The sequence below is a fragment of the Thunnus albacares genome, chromosome 21 (genome assembly GCF_914725855.1).
Source record: "Thunnus albacares chromosome 21, fThuAlb1.1, whole genome shotgun sequence".
Lineage (NCBI taxonomy): Eukaryota > Metazoa > Chordata > Actinopteri > Scombriformes > Scombridae > Thunnus > Thunnus albacares.
In genome coordinates, this window is record NC_058126.1 from 4,611,132 (window position 1) to 4,624,377 (window position 13,246).

Below are 13,246 nucleotides of genomic sequence, written 5' to 3' on the forward strand. Positions count from 1 at the left end.
CTGGAAGATAATTTAAAATTAACTCAGAAACTTGAGTCATACGTACTTTAAAGGTTCCAGCTGTTCTTCATCTGGACAGATTAATAGTCACATGATTAGAACCAAGTAAACGGACAAAGAAGCTTTTCATGCTGAACATTTTTGTCATGTAAACGTTCAATTCAGAAACTGATCACAGTTTGTATGAAAGATGAAAAGTTTCTCAGGTTTGTCCTCTGATGTGTAAAATCAGAAGGCTGCAAAGTTTATAAAACAATCAGCAGGTCTCAGCAAGTCATTTTGATATTTAATGAGGTTTGAATCATTCCTGATTCATTAAACACAGTTGAATGTTTAACACTTTAATAATCACCTGTTTGTTAGTCTTCCAGTGTGTAATTTACCAACATTAAATACATATTCTATTAGTTTTTACATTTATCTCGATTCTAAGTGATGTTAAACGTCCTAAAATCTTAAATATGGCTAATAATGAAGTAAAATTCTTTATAAAACATCAAAAATGTCTTGCTGAAAAGTAGCGGTGGTGCTATAATTAGCATCCCTGAGAAAGTGAAGGTTGTTGTGTTTGCAGGTTGTTTCAGGTCAAACATTTTTAATTCTGCTGCGTTCAGCCCGAAAACATCGACGAGGATCCACCAGAAACTTCAGCGAGAATCATCAAACACACTTCACTCACCGTCACTGCTGCGCTTTGTTCTTTTTTTATGATCCTTCTTTCTTTCTCTTTAATCTTTTATCCTCTTCTTCTTTATCTCCTCCATAATCCTCCTGTCAGCGACTCCCTGCTTTTAAACTGATAACTGACCGCAGAGGTTCCTCATACTGGTTTCTGTCTCCATGACTACACACATATTTAAAACATTCTCTGTATATTTTGCTTTGTTTAATTAAATTTACCTAAAATAAAACAAATATATCAAAACATATTACAAATTTAACTGTATTCTTAAACAGTAGCCATAGCAACCTGCAATTCTTGGAGAGAGGCAGCAAAGATTTATGGGAAATGTAGTTTTAGTTTGGAGAAACAAGGCCAGTGCATTGTTTGGTAGCCTTTAAGGCATGTTTACAGGTTTTTAAATAATCTCTTGTCATATTGAATCGTCTCTCTGACAAAACAGTCTGACTACAAGGTCCATTTAGTAACTGTACCGGAGCTTTTGACCATATCACAGTCTTCCCAGCATGTATTGTTGGAAGAGTTTTAATCTCAGAGACTCTTACTTTTTTGTAGTTTGAAGAAAACACATGATGGAAACTTGCTGTGTGACTTTGGTACAAAGTGGCTCCAGCTGCAGCAGCCACATCTGTAAGTTATTTGAAACAACTGAGGAAGTGACTCTTTAAATTAAAAAAAAATATATAAATACCATCATCTACACTTCACTGTTCTGTGACGCAGCTCTAATATTCATAACAGGTGACGGCTGTGGGTCAAACAACAGCGTGAGAAGAGACCTGCAGTCTTCATAAAACCCTTCAGCCTGTTTATCTTACATCTCTACCGCAGTTCTTTGTTGTAGAAAATCACAAATTCAACACAGTTTGATAAAAAGGCCTTTAAATGTTTGGATTTCAAAGTTACCACCGACTAGATCTGTATCTGTATCTTTTGCATTTTAATGGTTGTGTTTGTTTTTGCTTTGTGACACTTTGTTGTTCTTTTGTGCACAAGATACTGCATGCAAAAGACAATAATTCTGCACCAACCTGAATTATTCTAGAAAGGTTGAATGGATGAAACTCATGAGATAACTTTGAAGGAATTATTAAACCTGAGTTAAGTTAATTCAGTAGAGAAGCTTAAATTTCTAAGTTGAACCAGCTTAATATGTTTTATATTGTTGGAAATAACTATAACTATATATATCTTTATGGAGAAAAAATAATACTTTTACAGTTATTTGGCAACTTAAAATTGCTTAATTGAAGTATTTACTTCACCTCAACCAGACTTCTTCCTCTCTGTCCGTCCCTCTCTCTCTTCTCCCAGTTTTCCCAGAGGCTGACTGGTTTTATTGGCTCCCTCTTGCTGATAATAGAAACTGGAACCAGAAAAAAGTAGACAAGTCAAGTTCATACATCCAAACATTATTTACAGGAATGCTCATAAAAGAGCAACAATCAGAAACAGACACAATAAAACAGTTTCAGCGTCTTTAAGCATTGAACTGTTTAGTGTAAAAATCAACTTTTTCCTTCCTCCTTTATCTTTTTACTTTCTGTTTCTAATTTCCTCTCCTCCTGTGTGTCTGATCGGACTGTAACTGCAGTAAAAGCTTCAGTCGATTATGTATTTAGAGTCGTAAATGACTAAATGATCTGTGGTTTCAGCTGACGGAGGGAAGTTCCTGCGTTCTTTCATCCGCCGCAAATACCAGACATTAAATTTACAGCGACGTCCAATATGCTCAAAGGATGATTCACGTTTGGTGACCTTTGGTGACCTTTCCTCCAGCACAGACACTGACATGTACAGTATCTCTCTGTAAGTAGTTAAACAGATAAAAACTTCTACTGTTCATGGTCCACAGAGGAGGATTTATCATGTTTTCAGTGACCTTCTGACCTTTTTCCTTCTTTCTTTTCCACCATCATCCATTTAAACTGTGACAGCTTCCTGTGGATGTTATCTGATGTTTGGACCTTAAAATGCACCTTTGTCGCTACCACTGACATTAATGCTGACCAAAAACACTAATGGAGTTCTCTGAGGTGGTTGGTAGCAGCTTTAAATAAAACAAAATAAGTAAATAAATTCACATTTTTAGGTTTTAGAGTTTTATTTTCATCTTCAGCTGCAGTGAGGAAGCTGCTTCAATCACTGAAAATAACTGTATGTCTGACTGATAACTGATAATTCATCAAAGGTCAGTAATAAATCAATATAATAAGAACAGGAACATTCAAATAATGAGCCCACAAGGAACAAGAGACTTCACAGATTTTGCATTTCACTCCTGAGTCAGACACACGATGGACAAAAAAAAAATCAAAATCGATGCAAAAGAACCAGAGACGTCATGTCTTTTATTGCATGGATTTGTCTTTCTTGTCAAAACCTGCTTGCGCCTACATTACCCACAATGCAACTCTGATTTTTATTCGTTCTCACATATCTGTAAATGTAGTGAATTCAACCAGATGTCTGCAGGTGAGGTTTAGTTTTATCCTGCAACCAAACATCAGAGTGAATCTTGTGTAATTTAAATAAATGTAAGATGTCTGTAATGTTAACATGTGACGTCATGGTTCATTCATATAAAGGTTCATTCTGTTTATAGTGTCGATGCAAAGCTGTCAAGCAGTATGGGAAAAAATCCTTTAAAGAAATTTACAGATTCAACTAAAACCCAAAGAAATTCAGTCAAAGAAAAGCATGAAATCATCACGTTTGAGAAGCTGAAAGCAGCTCGTTTTGGCATATTTGTTAAAAAAAAATATAAAATGATGATTCAATTAACAAAATAGTTGCTGATTAATTGATCAGTCATTGCAGCTCAGGCTGTAGTCTGTCCATTCTGAAGTGATGTTAAGGTTTAAGTATTTCATGTTTGTGTCTTAATGTTTTATGTGTCTATTTAAATCTTTTTCATACTTTTGGACAGTCGTGTGCTTTATACTTGTGCTGCTTTTGTGTTGTTGCTTTTTATGTTTTTTTTTCTATTTTATTCTAAAGAAAATAAATTAAACAAAAAGTCAGCAGATGTGATCATAGTTTGATTGACGTGGAACACAAATTAAAGACCCTATGAGAGCCCCAGGACCAGCATTTGGGAACCAATAAGCTCCTGTAACATTGAGTTTTTAATATTGCAGGAATTGAGTTCTCCCACAAGAGGTCGCTGTTGTTGTTTCTCCCTCCCTCTCTCTCTCTCTCTCTCTCTCTCTCTCTCTCTCTCTCTCTCTCTCTCTCTCTCTCTCTCTCTCTCCCTCTCTCTCTCTCTCACACACACACACACTCGGAGATCCCAGGAAGCTCCGGCGGGAACGCGCACCAGTCCGGGGTGTCCCGAGAGAAACGTGTATCGGGGACGCGCTCTGAATTGAGAGTGAACGGGGAGTGAACCGAACCACCGCCTCACTGCAGCTCCACACACCGGACTTATCACACCTCCTCCTCTTCCTCCTCCTCCTCCTCTTAACACAAACAACTCGGATGAGTATTTAACTCAAACCTTCATTTTTTTGGAAACACTGAATCTTTTTTTTGTTTGTTTGTGCGCCAAACTGATCCACAGTGATGTTGCAGTGAATGAAACGGTGCGTAAAACTGGTGATCGACGCTCCAAACAAATAAATAAATAAATAAATAAGAAGATTTGGCGCGTTAAATTCAGTCTGACTGGATGTTTTTCTCAGCCTGAGATTTAGTGACACTGACCTGACGTGTTTCCGTACTGATGATGACCCGCAGATGAAGTGACAGCAGCAGTTCAGGTGGGCTTCACCCTCCGCTGGATGAGATGTCCTTTACGCACCGGCTCGCTCTGCTTCTGCTCGGCTTCACCCTCATCCACACGGTCAGTCCCTCACCTTTTATTATTATTATTAATATTAATATTATTATTACATGTACAATTAACACATTAACTGTAATTTTATCTTAAAATGCCACAAACCTTTCAAATGTAGAAATAATGTGTCATACCTTTCAAAAAATAGAGGTTTAAAGTGATTTTACGGTATTTTCTGTACTAATACCTCAACATACTTACTCCCGTAGTGACTTTATAGTAATAATATAGTATTATGAGGCAAAATATTCCCTAAAACAGAGTTTATAGTGACTTTACCTGTTTTATTTATATTTTCTCTAATATTCCTACCTTTAAAGTTGCTTTTTGTGCGCATGAGAGGCGCTTTTATAACTTTATATTGTTTAAATCTTCACACTTCTGCTGTCAGTGTCATCAATTAAACAACGGTTGGACCTTTTATCAGCCTGCAGACTGATGAAACTTTACCTTCGGTCTCTGGATAAAACTGCGTCTGTTTCTTCACTGTTTAACAGCGTGAAAACATTAATTATAGATCCACTTTCTACAGTAGCTGCTGGTGAATTTTTAATCTTCAGGCCTGATTCACACGTAGACTCGACTCTATATTTAGACTCCTTTAGCAGCCTGGACCATCAGCTCCTTTATAGAAGTTATTATCAAGTGTTGGCTGAGAAGCAGGAGTGTCCCTGCAGCTTTACATCTGAAAACTAACATCGGACGACTTCAAGGGATGATTTAATCAGATTTTATGTCAGTAGTTGTAAAAGTGATGTCACTCACATAAAAGAGAGAAAGGGGCTCAGTTAAGTTTCTTTAAAAAAAAACTAGAAAATATGATAATAAGATCCTGAATTTTAGTGGGAAAACATGTATTTTGTGAGTTTTTCAAAAGATAATTAGAAATATCTGTTTTAAAGCTGCAATGATTAGTTGATTAATCAATTAGTCGATCATAAGAATATTAATCAGCAACTATTTTAATGATCAATGAATCGTTTTAGTCATCTTTAAAGCAAAAATGCCAAAAAATTGGCTGGTTTCAGGCCCTCAGATGTGAGTAATAGAGGTTTTTCTTTGTCACATCTGTAAGTAAACTGAATATTTTGGGGTTTTTTGGCTATAATTGAATAAAACAAGCTGTCTAAATACCTACTGGACATTTTTCACAGATTTTCTGACATTTTATAGATAAAACGATTACAGTAATTACCCTAATCTGTTTGTCGCTGTTTCCACAAACATAACAGATGTAAACAGACATTGAAAAGCCTTTAAAACACAGATGTACTTATTATCTTCTGTCAGTCAGTCTGACAGAATCAGCAGAACAGTCACTGATGATTTAGAAACTCTCAAAACACAATTGATCCGAACTGTAAAGGTGAAACTGTTGTAATTTAAGTTAACTACAACATCTGCATCTATTATCACCATTCTACTTTATACTACTACTATTTTGGTCATCTATTAATCATTTTGAGTAATTTTTCTCTGTTCCAGCTTCTTAAATGTGAATATTTCCTGCTTTCTTTAGTCGTCTTTGATAGTAAACTGAATATATTTGGGTTGTGGACTGTTGGTTGGGACAAAACAAGACATTTGAGGATGCTTTGGGAAACGGTGATCAACACTTTTCACCATTTTCTGATATTTTAAAGACCAAACAGCTAATCAATTAATAGAGAAAATGAACATGTCAACCGGTGCAGCGGTGCAGTGATGTGGCTCACCGACGTGTTTTGGAGGTCTGGAGGTCTACAGCACAGAGGAATAAGATATATCAGGCTTTGGATACACACTAAATACTTGTTAGTAGTTCAGTTCATTGTTGGTTTGGATCCAAACATGAGATTTGTTGACTCTTAGACTTTTCCCTGACATACCTCACCTGCAGTGCTTTCTATCTGCTAGAAGTGTGAATTTCACAACGTCAGACTTTTGCAGTGAAGAAATATAGCCAATCAGCTGTGTGTGTGTGTGTGTGTGTGTGTGCAGGCATCCTGTGTGTGTACAGCATGTACTTATGCTAAAGGTTAATGACTTGTGTTTCCTTTATTGGTGTGTGGAGTGAAGATTCCTGCTGCTGTGTGAGCTGATATCAGGAGGCTGTAGACACATGACACACCATGAAAGACATATAGTCTGAGTTTTACTTTCTATTATTATATAAACTTTTTCAATTTGCTTTATTTTTTGATATGTGTCCTTTTACTGTAAAAAAGAAAAAGTTGAGAAAACCCCAAATTTCTTGCTTTGCAGGACTTTTTTAATTTTTATTTTAAGTGCTGATCATTTATGTTTCTAAGACCTAACAACTGGCAATTGTTATTTATTGTATGTCAAAGAATATAAGTTGATATTTTCACAGCAGACAAAGGTAAAGGAGAAGCAAAAAGCTTTGCATAAGAGTTTAAAAATAGATATTTAAAAAAACAAAACAATCACAGCCCTTGCATGGAATCTGTGAGTTCACCACCCAAAGTGAGATTATTAAAGCGAAGCAGAGAGGAAGTGATTTAATCCCACGTTGGTTTTTGTATGTTTCACTGTCAAAGCTGCAGCAGGTGACAGACTCAGTGGGATTATCCTGCAGAGTAACATCACTAAACTATTCACATGTTGTCAAACCCAAGCGGCAACCTCCAGGGCTGAAAAATGAAGCCAACGCTAAGCGCCAAAAACTGCAGTTCCTCAAATGGCCACTTGAGGCTCTAAAAGCAAGTCAATCCCTAAAGACCTCCATGTTAAAATGCCCAACTTTACAGCAGAAATAATCAGGTTTAAAGCCTGGTACACAAAACAATTTTGGTCTCTATAGCTCATTTCCCCTTTCATGACAACTGTACAGGTAAAGTTTTATATAACTCACCTGTTTAAGTTTTATTAAAGTTTAAAGTTTTGCATAATTAAGGGTGTGGACGCTTTGACTGACATTTGGGTGCCACAGGCAAGTTGCTACCATGGCGACAACGTTGGTTAGGTAACGTAACCCCAGATTCACAGAATAAAGGTGTAACCATAGCAGTCACTATTTCCGTGTGTTTTCAGTTCATGAAAGTTAATTGTAACATTTAGAACATTTCTTGTTTGGTGTTTGGTTACTAAAAGACCTTCTACGGAGGCTGATGTTCAGTTTTTTTCTGTTCAGTTTTTTGCTAGCAAATATTAGCATCAGCATTATCTTGTTTAACCACAGACTGTAAATGCACTGTGCTAACCATGCTAGCAGCTAGTGTTAGGGTCAGCTCCACTCTCCCATCCAAATATGGTCACTTCTGGCTCCAAAACTCCAAGATGGGGATGGTCAAAATGCAAACTTCAGAATGAGAGTCCACAAACCACCGTGGGTAACGTCACGGTGGCTATATCCATTATTTTATAGTCTATGGTCAAACCCAGTTGATCTGTGATGTTTAAAATAGACGCAAAGACACAAAAAGACTAGAGTCTTTGAGTAGGAGACAGATTGACAGTGGTGGAAGAAGTACTCAGGTCCTTTTAATTTAGGTAAAAATAGCAGTGCAACAATGTTTTACTGGTTCTGCAGAAAAATGAGTCATCAGCGTGTAAGCAGCATTTTACTGTTGTAGCTGCTACAGCTGGACTTTTTTGGAAGTTAAGTCCAGTGGTTCCCGACCTAGGGGTCGTGTCCCTTACAAATGGTCACCAGATAAATCTGAGAGGTCATGAGATGATTAATGGGAGAAGAAAGGAGAAAAAACAAAGTTCTGATACACAAATCTGTTTTCAGTTTTTGGACTTTCTTTTTTTGTAAGGAGCCACAAGAAAAACTATGTTTTATTCTATAAGCTTTAATGTGAAGTCTTCATCTGAAAAGTAACTGTACCTGTAGTAAAAAGTACTATGAAATGTGGTGAAGAAGAAACAATAACCAGGATGACCACATGACAAATCATAATATACCTTTCCATTTCCAAACATTCAGTTTCACAAACACACAAAGGTTCAGAAGTGTTAAAGCCTCTGGAAAGGCAAATCCATGATTGGCTATTAATCATGTAATTTGGGATCTAATGTGCATATAATAAACACCTAAAAAGAATGAGAACATAACCTCTGACATATCCTTTGTAATTCTTTAGAAAGTTTTTCTCCTTTCCCTTGTTACTGGGTTGCAGTTGGACGGGGCTAAACTAGGGAATTTATTATGTAATAAATACCTGCCCAATCACATTTAAGAGAAAGATGATTGACGTGGCTATTCGGCCAAGCTGACTTTACCACACTTACTCTCATCTCATGCCATTTTTAACAGTTTTTGAAAACATTTTATAGACTAGATGATTTACATCTTCAATAGGAACCAATGGGTTTTGGGTTGAGATCTGTAGAAACAGATGATGATGGCCAAATTTATTAATTTTCAATTTCCAAATCGATCAGACTGATGATTCCCCTGCAAGTATTTTACATGAGTGTTCAAAATAAACAGTGACAGTGATGACACTGTATGTTTCCTTTCCTCATCATTTCATTTCAAGCACAAGACTGATGCAACACTGCAGAAAGGCGAAGAGCAACTCAGAGCTGAAGAAAAATCAATCAGGATTTTCAGCGAGACAAATTTTTCTGGCTTTTTTAAAAAAAAAAAAAAAGTTTATTTTTTCTTAGTATGTTTCTGTTTTGCAGCTTGATATGAAATCTATGATTAATATTTCTTCTTGCTTACTTGCTCTCTAAAAATATTACATCATGAAGAAAAGCAGATTGTTAATACAACTTTAGTTTATAGCATGAAGAAGGAGGGTTTTGTGGGAATTGAATTTTTGCTCCTTATTAGGGTTTCTGGCCTAAATCTGCTCCTTCTCGCAAAGAAAATAATTGCATCTTTGTTAACATGTGCCCCTGTGTGTCTGCTTGTTTGCTGCAGAGCCCTTTTGTCTTATTTCGTTTTGACTGTTAATGGTCAGAACGAGTGTACAAAAGCTTGAGGGCATTTATGTTTCCATCTAAAAACAGATTATACTTTTTTTTATTCTGGACGTTGATTCGATTTGTTCTCTGTGAACAGATCGAGTCTGATCAGTGATTTTCGGACGGAGTCGAAGTCGGACCAGGTTCAGGATTACAAACTGGGAAGGGGAAAAAAAAAACCAACTTTCTTTAGTTTAGTTTAATCCAGAACATTTTGTCCACTTCCTCGTAATGGATCTGCGTGTGTTTATGTGTATTAGAGCTCATTTGATGACTGAGATTATGTTGTTTGTTAGACAGCGGTGGATTGAATAAGGTCAAATGGTTTATCCTCTGCCCTTTGCTCCTCTCTATTTATAGTTTTTGTTTTGAGAAGCAGAAAGTAAATGGAATCAGGAAAGACATTAATCCAAATCAGAAATTTTCTAATGAGCTATAAACCTGGTGAAGAACACAGCGTCCCCATGAGGAATATCTGAAGTCTACATCAGTATTTATTAACTGGAAGGCTGGAAAAAATGTTTCTAGTGTGCAAATTTGTGTGCAAAGCCTTTGTCTTTTGAAATGTTTGCCACACTAATGCAAATAATGAGGCTGTGAGAAGAAATAAAAACTATTTTGGATTTCAAAGATTTGTTTACGCTGAAATTTAAATTCATTATCCTTCCGCCACATGTCAGTGTAAACTTGGTTAAATATGGTAGAAAAGCAAACACGCTGTGAGTTTGTTTGTTTTTCTAACTCAGATGTCTTCTTTCTCTGAAACCACTGAAGGATAAATTGTCCAAACAGCTTCTGTAGGAACAAAAAAGAAATTTATGAAGCCAAATATCTGCAGACGTTTCAAACTGACCTGTTTCTGTAAAATCATCGCTGAGAGTAATATCTGCTAGAAGAATGAGTCATCGGGACTTTAAAGTCAACTTTGAAGTCTCACTGTTATAACTTTTAGAAAGAAAGAAGACCTCAGACTAAACATCACGTCCAAGATGTCCATGTTTGTTTACTGTTTATCTGGTTTTGACGAAACAGTCAGTAGACGTGCTGCTGTTTCATATTTGAGGTGGACGTCCTGGACCAGATGATCAGCACACTAGTCAACATACAACAATTAAAGGATAAGTTCACATTTTCCAAGACTATCTTAAAACAACACTGACACGCCCATATGTGCATGGAAAGGTTGCTGTAATTGTTCCCACAGTCCGGACTGGCCTCAAAGAAATCCCTTCCTAAACTCTAATGGAAGTGATAAGGGCAAAATTTACATCCTTTTTACTTGAAGCTAATCAATCCTCAACAGTTTGAGACAGACACATCAAGTGTTTGGTATGAAATTCCTGCTATGTGCTTTCAGAACAGAGTTTTGTTTCTGAGCCACAGCGGAGAAACTATAACATTAAGTGTGAATTTGTTACTAAAAAAACTGGAATTTTAGAGGATACCTTCATGAAATGTTGAACTCATACTGCTGAAGCCTCATATACTAGCTTTGGCTGAACTTTGCAGCCATGTATGGACAGGAAGAACGATTACAGTGACCAGTAACTCTTACAATGTACAGTATGTGTTGTTATAGTAGATAAAATATTTTAGACGAGTTTAAGATCTCTGTTGAAGGTCTCCAAATATAGCTTCTCCCCAACAGTCCTGCAGTAATTCAAAGTGCATTTGAAGTTTAGCAGACAGGCTGAACCTTAAGTTAAGTCTGGTCATATTCTATTTGTATTTCCATTGTGAGCAAATCCCATTAAAAGACCAAAACCAGCAGTGAATTGATCTACTGGTAAGTGATGTATCTTATTCCTCTGTGCCGTAGACTTCGGTTCTTATCCAAAAACTATTAAAAACACATCAGTGAGTCACTCTCCTTCACTTGGGTCACATGTTCCTTCATGAGCATGAACACACACACTGTAGTTTATTTTGACTGAATCACACACACACACACTGTCCTGCTGCCAGAAATACTCCCTAGAGCAAATGTGAATTCATCCGCCGCTGAAAATAGTCCCCGACAAATGCATCATTTCCTTCAGTTTGAGTAAAGGTATCTAAAAAACTACAATGTCCAGCTGTTTTAGGACCCAAATTGTTGGGTCTTTTTAAAAATTAAAGTATATATTTGAGAGCAGTTTTCAAAGTCTTCAACAGGAAACAGTGTGTTTGGAGCTGAGAGACACAGACATACAATTTGACATTTGTTTTATTATTATTATTATTTATTCATTTACTTATCTTGTGTCCTTTCTATAGCAAGTGTTTGCCCATCTAAAGTTGAAGACCAATAAAGATATTTGATGACTCCCATGCCAGTGTTCAAAGTAAACTGTGACAGTACATGGTTTGTTTACTCAGTCAATAATCAGAAAGAAGCATTCTAGACTAGATGATTTCCATCTTCAATAGGTAGATCAAGGTAATTAACTGAGGTGTTTGTGTTCTGCTTGGGCTGATTTTTTGATAATTAGTCTCATCTGCGAAGCATTTAGCATCCACAGGTGTGAAAGCGTTGTTTTAAAAGCCATCTTCTATGATTGGTCAGGTGAAGATAGAAGTGAAGTGGTGTTTAATTGGTCAATAAGATAAGAGTGATCGGCTCGGTGGACAGACGAATCCCAACGGGACATAAAGAAAGCCTGAGGAGTGTGTGTGTGAGGCATAAACACACTGACAGGTCTGAAATGCTGCTGAGAGCACCGATATATCTCTGTGTAAACAGACCTCCCAGCACATACACGCTCTCCGTATATCAATGGGGTAAAGTTGACACATGGACTCATTTGGTTTGAGTGTGTTTCTCTTTGTGTAGTTTGTTCACGCTGCCTTTTGTTTACACTCTGTTTGAGTGTGTGTCCTTGGTTACAGTCAGCTGTACACACACACACACACCGGCCTCTGGGCTGATAGGTGGCAAAGTAATGTTTATCAGATAAAACATGAGAACCATAAACTGTGGCTAAATCGGTACAGTTGGCGTGATGAGGCTAATTAAAATGTAAAGCTGGGGGGGTTCTGGATGATTATATCTAATTGTAAAAAAAAGCCTTCTGTAGCACAAATACAGCTCTGCAAAACAAATTGTTTTCTTCCTATTATTTTTATTTTCACTTTCTTTTTTCCCAGGTGACAACCAGAGTCTGGTTGAGTCAGTGTTGACATACTAGGCTCTGTTCTGGCACATGTAAAACAAGCCTCAGTTTGTTCCCCCTCACGTATTAGTATTCTTGTGTATACTTTCGGGTCATAGAGATATCCATTGGTTTCTTTAAAAGATAATTAACCAGTAAGGTTTGAAAAAGCCAGAAGGTCATTTAGAGCTGTTCTGATGGTATTTTCAGAGTCACCAAAGACTCAAAACAAAGGTGGCAGCTGGTCGGCTACTTGGATAGGAAACAGTATATGTTTTGTTTACTCAGTCAATAATCAGAAAGCAGCGCTCTGGGATGGGGCAGTTTATTATTTATATTTTTTGACCAAGGTATTTACCTGAGGTGTTCGTGTTATGCTTGGGCTGATTTTTTGATAATTAGTCTTGTCTGCGAAGCACTTAGAGACATTTAGAGCTGTTCTGATGGTATTTTCAGAGTCACCAAAGACTGTCCGAATCAAAACAAAGGTGGCAGCTGGTCGGCTACTTGGAAACAGAGTAGCAGCTCGGGAAACGGGTTAAAAATCTTTTGAGTTTTTCATTTCTGGTTAATCGTCTTCTAGAGAAACAGATGATTACCTTTAACAGGAATGCATGCTAATACATGAGAGGCAGTAACTGGGTCCAAAGTGAGCCAAATGTGAGGTGGCTCTGA

At 37.0% G+C, this 13,246-nt stretch overlaps 1 protein-coding gene across 2 annotated transcripts in view; it reads left to right on the forward strand.

Annotated features, from left to right (window-relative positions):
• Positions 1-3,970: 3,970 nt before the first annotated feature.
• Positions 3,971-13,246, forward strand: part of LOC122973031 (vasoactive intestinal polypeptide receptor 2-like) — a 47,223-nt gene continuing 37,947 nt past the window's right edge. The window contains exons 1-2 of one of the 2 annotated variants that reach the window (XM_044340476.1): positions 3,971-4,266; positions 4,421-4,526. In XM_044340476.1, coding sequence (XP_044196411.1) covers positions 4,470-4,526 — 57 coding nt within the window. In that variant the 5' untranslated portion in view covers positions 3,971-4,266; positions 4,421-4,469. Of the gene's footprint in view, positions 4,527-13,246 lie in introns of both variants that reach the window. The other variant, XM_044340475.1, reaches the window with a different exon arrangement.